Source organism: Triticum urartu, chromosome 2 (assembly GCF_003073215.2).
Source record: "Triticum urartu cultivar G1812 chromosome 2, Tu2.1, whole genome shotgun sequence".
Lineage (NCBI taxonomy): Eukaryota > Viridiplantae > Streptophyta > Magnoliopsida > Poales > Poaceae > Triticum > Triticum urartu.
In genome coordinates this window covers 697140097-697146908 of record NC_053023.1, presented here as the reverse complement: position 1 = coordinate 697146908, position 6812 = coordinate 697140097, and the positions used below count along the sequence as shown (strand labels likewise).

The following is a 6812-nucleotide window of genomic DNA, read 5'->3' as shown; positions in this document are numbered from 1 at the left end:
CTTGTTTTAGGTAGTTCTGGTGTCTTGGCCAGGCGGCAACTCCTATATAGTTAAAATAAAGTATTTCTGGTCCTATCTTCGCTCCGGCGGTGCTTCAGCGGAAAGTGTGTGGAGGTGTATCTCCAACAGATATTCTTGGCCAGTCGGCATTGGTCTTTCATCTGAACCATTGATATTCTTGGATCCTGACGGTGTCGGTCTTTCATCCGAACCATTGTTCAGAGAACGTAACGAGCAAATCGCAAGCATTCTAGAGAACCTTCATAATTCCATATATCACTTTTCATAATGTTTTACAAATCCTTTTCATATGAACTAACACCCACATTTCATCATATACTTTTATAGGAGGCTAAGCTTATTATCCAGTAAAAAAAAGGAGGCTAAGCCTGTTTTCCATGCAAGCGCGTCGTTTGATTCTAAGATCATCCATCATACTAGCACGGAAGGATTCCCAAGGCCCTACCGTACTCGACGACGTCGTCGTATATCTCGTCCAGGGTCTTATACATGAACTCAAACCCTTCCCCGACGAGCTTCGCCGACGAAATGCAGACTCTCGGCTTCTCGGTGAGACCGGCGTACCTGAAACAAACAAACAAATCGACCATTACATACGCATCCCCGATGCACGAACGTCGGAGCTCGCCATGGCTACAGAGATCTTGACGAGGCGTTCGTACGTACCGGTCGGTCTTGACATTGTATTGCGGGTACTTGGCCGCCAGGAAGCGGGCGAGCCCCACGACGGTGGTGTTGACGCTGCCGCAGTTGTACCGCCCCGACGCCGCCTTTTCCTCGGCGAGGAACAGCTCGGCGCGGCAGAGGTCGTCGATGTGGACCATCGGGATCGCGCCGGTCACCCTCTCGATGAACTCAAGTTTGCTGATCCTCGCATCATCGCCTGACACCATCGCACCCACGCCATGTAACGCGCATGTACCAGTCTGACATGTTGTTTAATTTCAGGCCTCACCGGACAGCAGGGAGAGGATGTCGGGCACGCTGGTGTTGACCTTCGCCGCGGGCGCCGCGCCCACCGTGACGACGGGGCACACAGTGACCAGGCTCATGCCATGCTCCAGCGCGAACGCGCACGCCGCCTTCTCCAGAAGCACCTTGGACACAGGGTACGCCTGCGCGAGCACGGCGGTGAGCGTCATTGTTGCGTCGGTCAATGAAATGATTCAACAGATTGTTGAAAATACTCAAAACGCGTACCCAAGCACCGGTCTTTGTCGATCTAAGAAACTCGACGTCGGACCAGGAATCCTCGTCCAGGACATGGCCGTCGCCCTCCAGCGGCCGGCTGGAGACGGCGGCCGCCGACGATGTCAGGACCACGCGCCTCACCGTGCCCGCTCTCACGCACGACCTCAACACGTTGAGGGTTCCGTGCACGGCCGGCTCGATCACGTCTCTCTGCCATCGCGGGACGAATTAAAAAAGCAGTGTGCCGACAGCCTGAATAATGCGCGCCGTGTACAGGTGCACTTGACGAACTGATGACAAAACGACAGTGAGTGTGGTGGTTGGTGCCGTTCACCTCAGGGTCCTCTGCGTAGAGGTTCACCGGAGCGGCGACGAGGAAGGCGTAGTCGCAGCCGGCGACGGCGCCGTCGAAGCTGCCCTCTTCGACGAGGTCTGCACGGAGGACCTCCAAGGGGCCGAGCGCCTGCAGATCCTTGAGATGCGAGTTCTTCTCCATGTCATCTGGAATCCGTTGATCAGATCACAGTGCATGTCACCCTCCGAGACTAATGAAACCACTCTAAATTCTTGGCACCATGACAGATCAGGCTCGAGCTCAGATCGACACTGAGGAGAAGAAGTGAAGAACCAATCTAAATTACCGGGGTTTCTGACGGTGGTCTTCACGGCGTACCCTTTCTCCAGCAGCGTCTTGACCAGCGCCGACGCGATGTAGCCGTTCCCTCCGGTGACGCACGCCGTCTTCCGCCTCGTCCCGTCGCCTGCCGCGGACGCCATATCGGCCGCCGGCCGCTGCTACTTGCTGTGGCAGCTCGAGCGCCGGAGTTCTCCGTCCCTCTGGTGGAGTGGTGCTTGTGTGCGCCCACTCGTGGCTGTCTGTCTGTCAGGTAAACGCCAGCGACTGCATTTGGTAGGTGGTGGATGATCGGTGGGGTTCGTGAGCGAGAGCACTCGAAGAGGAAAGCAGGTTGGTGTCGGTACAGGTAGGTTTGGGTTTGGGATGGGGCCGTGGCAGATGGCAAGCACCATCGGCAGCACCACACAGATACAGAGACACCACCTGCTCCATGAATGATTCCTCTCGTGCACTGCATAGCCTATTCTGTAGGAGTAGTGTTCTTTTTGGAAATTGCCTCGTGCGTTACCGAGAGACATTTATATATTTTCTCAACATTTGTGAAAATTATGTCATATTTGTGTTTTATAAAGGCATCTCCAACACCGCCCCTCAAACCGCCTGTAGCCGTGATGCTGACTTGGCGAATGGAAGCCGCCACTCCGAGAGGGCCTCGTCGCCGCCGCCCACAATCGAAGCAGCAGCCACGCCGGGCCAGTGCCCCAAGCCGCATCGCCTACCAGAAAACGCCAAATCCGGCTGGCATGCACCGCCACCAACCCGCGCCATCCAAGGACGCCGCCCTAATGCCCACCAGCCACCATTGCCACCGGAGCTACAACGGCAGCCGACCCGCGCAGAGCCAGGAGCCGGACCCCGCCAACGATGGCCTGCCTCACTGCAATGTCAGATCCGCCCGCCGCCATGAACGCCTGCACTAGCCGCTCGCCGCCCTCGCCACTCCACGACTGGGCGAGGCCTCGCAGCCAATGCAGCCATCACTGCCGCCTGCATCAGCGCCCGCCGACCATGATACTGTCACGCGCCCTGTGCAAACGCCGCACCCCCAAGGGCCTCTGCATCCCGCACTGAAGGGGACCGCTAGGAAGGATGGCAGCCCCACCGCCACCTGCACTGACCGGGCTTCGCTCAGCGATGTGCGCCTCCCCCACCCCCCTCCCTATTTTGGTGCTCAACTTTGAAATAGATCGGCCTTCCTAATACCACTCCAGTACGTAGTTCCCATTTTATCCTGGTGGATGACGGTTAGGACGAGTGCCTTCGACTGAAAAAAAGAAGTTAAACAGCATGGCCGTCTTGTGGCTTGGACAATTTGGGGCGGGCGTAATAGCTGGTTTTTTGATAACAAAGCTAGCTCCACTGACTATATCTTAGACAAAACCAAATGTGACACACTCAAGTGGTCTAAAGTCGGCGCTAAATGCCTGAGGTCATTGTTCGCATAGGGTCGCTTTTGTGTTAGCTTTTCGCCTTCTTTTGTCCATGTTGTCTTTTTTACTTGTTGGGTCGTCCTTGTTTTGTAAAACTTTGTATCTCTTTCTTCTATAATATTCGCATGCAATTCTCATGCAATGGTTTGAATAAACTATATTAAACGAGAAAGAAGGGAACTTGTGTTCCCTTGAGCAAATTGCGATTGTACTTTGAAAAGTATGGTCCCCATGTCATGGTTCATTCTTGTTTGTGCTTTAGAAAGCTAGGATTACAAGGACTAGAGTTGTATTTTATTTATAAAAAGGAGTAGATGGCCCTTTAGTATATTGTCGTTAAATTTGTCCATTTCATCTTACAAATTTGTTACCAGGGACATCCACACGCCCATCCAACAGAGGGGCAAGCTATTAATCACACAGATGAGAAAATTCGACACGTCATACAAGCCGTTGACCTCCGCCCCGTTCTTGTCGATCGAGAACAGGTTGTCACCCTGTTGGCTAGGATCACAAGGAGTGAGCTGGCCCACCCGGGTTCGAGTCCTAAGCGGCCTGTTGGTGCTTAGAGTTTTCTTCTATAAAAATATACTTGCAAGGGCTAGTCCTGAGTGGTCTTGTTTTTTTTTGGTCGACCCGCTCGCTGACGTCAGAACAGCCACCTCCGGTTCCGGCCTTCCCTCTATCTCCACACCCTCCCGGGCACCGACGACCATCTCCCGCACTCGTCAACCCTTTGCCTCGCCTCAGCGTAGCGACGCCGCAGTCCCCGTCTGGCCGTCGTCTCTGACTTGTTCCTGGCTCGCGCTCACGCCGACCAGCGCGTCGTCCGACTCGGTGCTGCGCGTTTGTTCAGCGCGGATTATCAACCGACGCGCCAAAAATTTCCGGACACCTCGCTAATGGCAAAGCGGGCCCATCCGCCAGCGAAATCCACACCCCGTCCGTCCGTCCGTTCTCCCGCCGCCGCCCGCGTCGACCGCGCCGCGCGGGCCTTTCCCGGACACGGCACCAACATTTCAATCCCGTTAAATTCCGCGCTCAAGTCCGGCCGGAGACAGACTATAAAAAATGCTACGCGGCTAGCCGTCACCTCCATTCCAGCCTGCCCTGCCCAAGCAAAGAATCCCGTCCCCACCAGCCAGGAGGAGGGGAAAGCGGCTGCTGGATCGACGATGATGTGGGGCGTCGCCGCCGCCGTCGCCTCCGCGGCCGCCGTCGCCGTGGCCTCCGGCGCCGAGCTCCTCGCCTGCGACTGCGCCCCCACGGAGCCCGCCGCCGCCGTCGCCGTCGGCAGATGCGACGAGTTCCTCCTCCGCCAGCGGGTACGGATCACGGCCTCCTCCTTCTCCCCCAATCCCCCCCTCCCTCCCGAAGAATCTCCTCCTACGATAGCAATCCGGTCTTGATTTTGATTTGGGATCACGACGGACGGCTTCTTCAAATTTGAAACTGCTCTCTTCTTACGCGCTCTGCTTTCCGCAGGAATCCCCGGCGTCGAGCGGGGGGAGCGGCGGCCGGGACGACAAGTTCGCGCCGCGGTTCGACGGGCTGCGCTTCATCGAGACGCTCGTCACGGCGCACCGCTGAAAATTCCCCCGGGGATTCTTTCCAGTCGTCTTCTTCGTGCGATTCGCGGGGAGAGGCTGGCTGCTACCCTATTAATTCGGCGATTGGCGGCCAACGCGCCGCCAGATTTTTGCTACTAGGACAAATTGAGGTTTTTCTTTCTTTCCTGACGATTATCGTCCTATTGTTGTTGAGTGATGCGATTGAATCGGAACCTTCAAGCGGGCATGTGATGTGGTGAGCGTATGTACTTGTGCTAGTATTTGCTTCTTCACCCGATCTGTTATGCAAGCATGATAGTATGATATGAGATGATTGATGGCATGATTTCAGCTCCAAACTTGCCATTCTCATGTATGGTAGTGGTAGGCCTGCTGTCGCTGCTTGTGGTTGGCCTCCTTCCGGAATTGTCCTTTTCCCCTCTTTGCTGCACACATATCACATGGCTCAATCTTTGCACTGCATCCTGTCCATGGCTTTTGGGGTAAAGTTAGTAGATGGAGCCCCTGGATGTGTGGTAATGATTATGCTGATTATGCCTCGCCAAATTAGAACTAGTTTTAAAGCAAGGAGAGTGGTGGTACGTGCTCGTATGATGTGGCTCCTTCCTTACCGTCCATTTTTCCTTGCAGATTTGGCTAACTATCTCCGGCTCATCTTTGACTTGTTTTCGTCTTCTACCACAAGTAGAATTCGTGTATTGGAAATACTTGTTATCAAAATGAATAAAAAGATAGTTCTAGATACATCCATTTTTGTTCATTTTGATAACAAGTATTTTCGGACGAGGCGAGTATCATATTACGTACTACCTTCGTTCCAAATTACTTGTCGTGGTTTTAGTTCAAATTATAATCTTAAGAGGGAATAAATGTGGAATTATAATGTAGTAACACAACTCTACTCACCATCATAGGATTTGTCTCCCTCTCAGTTCACACACTGATCCAATACAAAATATTATGAGTCACAACCCATGAATAAAATCACACGAGAACTCAAGATTAATCTATGGAAGAAACTAAGCATTGAATATAACTCATCCCGTGACCAACTTTGGTACCTAACAACAGGACATTAGAAGGTAGTTGTGTCCACTTCAAAGTGAGAACTACAATATGTGACCGAGCTGTGGAGGCTGTTTCCAGGATATCACACGTGCTCTACAGTTTGAATACACAATTTCAGGGTGAACAAAAAATACCACGGGCACCCATTTTCCACGAAAATGAACACGGGTGTACAACGGGCACTCAGGTTTCATATCTCAAAATTTCAGATTTTTTTGAATTTTCCTAATATGTTTTTTAATGCCTTTTCATATAGGGGTGTGTGGCACCCGAGAGCCACAAATCCTTATCCGTTAATGGGGAAAATGCATTGCATCTCTCGGGTGCCACACACCCCTACATGAAAATAGCATTAAAAAATATCAGGAAATTTCAAAAAATTCTGAAATTTTGGGATATGAAACCTGAGTGCCCGTTGTACACCCGTGTTCATTTTCGTGGGAAATGAGTGCCCGTGGTATCTGCGGCGTAGGAATTAAGGTCTGACATACGTTACATTCAGTTTCTTTTTCTACACATAGAATTTTTTTGTCTTTTTTACTGGCATTATCACACACCCATTCCCCATGAAACTGAACACATGCGTACAACCGACACTTAGGTTTCATATCTCAAAATTTTATATATTTTTTAATTTTCCTAATATGTTTTTAGTGCCTTTCATATAGGGGTGTGTGGCACCCGACGGCCATAAATCGTCATCCAGGTTATTAGTGCCTAAATATACTTTGTGAACAGACATGTTAGGTTTACCAAGAAAGCTATCTAAGAGGAGCATTAATTCTGATGGATATTATGGGGCTGACAACAGTTCATCTATATAGCAAAATAAAAGCAGATGATGTCCTGCATACCTATAATTAAGAGGTAAAAATGGTCCCAAAGTAAACATTC

General features: G+C 51.7%; 2 protein-coding genes across 5 annotated transcripts; one reads left to right on the top strand and one right to left on the bottom strand.

Annotated features, from left to right (window-relative positions):
• Window positions 1-251: 251 nt before the first annotated feature.
• Window positions 252-2986, bottom strand: LOC125539842 (anthocyanidin reductase ((2S)-flavan-3-ol-forming)-like). 4 transcript variants are annotated; one of them, XM_048703359.1, is made up of 6 exons: window positions 1854-2982; window positions 1547-1778; window positions 1222-1422; window positions 977-1136; window positions 688-904; window positions 252-585 (listed from the first exon to the last, which is right to left on the bottom strand). In XM_048703359.1, the coding sequence occupies exons 2-6, from the start codon at window positions 1706-1708 to the stop codon at window positions 438-440; spliced, it is 888 nt and encodes a 295-aa protein (XP_048559316.1). In that variant the 5' UTR covers window positions 1709-1778; window positions 1854-2982; the 3' UTR covers window positions 252-437. The 4 variants fall into 4 exon arrangements, with proteins under 4 accessions (XP_048559316.1, XP_048559315.1, XP_048559314.1 ...); XM_048703358.1 differs by having other exon boundaries at window positions 1547-1771; XM_048703357.1 differs by having other exon boundaries at window positions 1547-1713; window positions 1854-2981.
• Window positions 2987-4166: 1180 nt separating this feature from the next.
• On the top strand, window positions 4167-5188 carry LOC125539840. The gene is made up of 2 exons (XM_048703355.1): window positions 4167-4604; window positions 4765-5188. Exons 1-2 carry the CDS (start codon window positions 4182-4184, stop codon window positions 4867-4869), a joined length of 528 nt encoding a protein of 175 aa, XP_048559312.1. The 5' UTR covers window positions 4167-4181; the 3' UTR covers window positions 4870-5188.
• Window positions 5189-6812: the final 1624 nt, after the last annotated feature.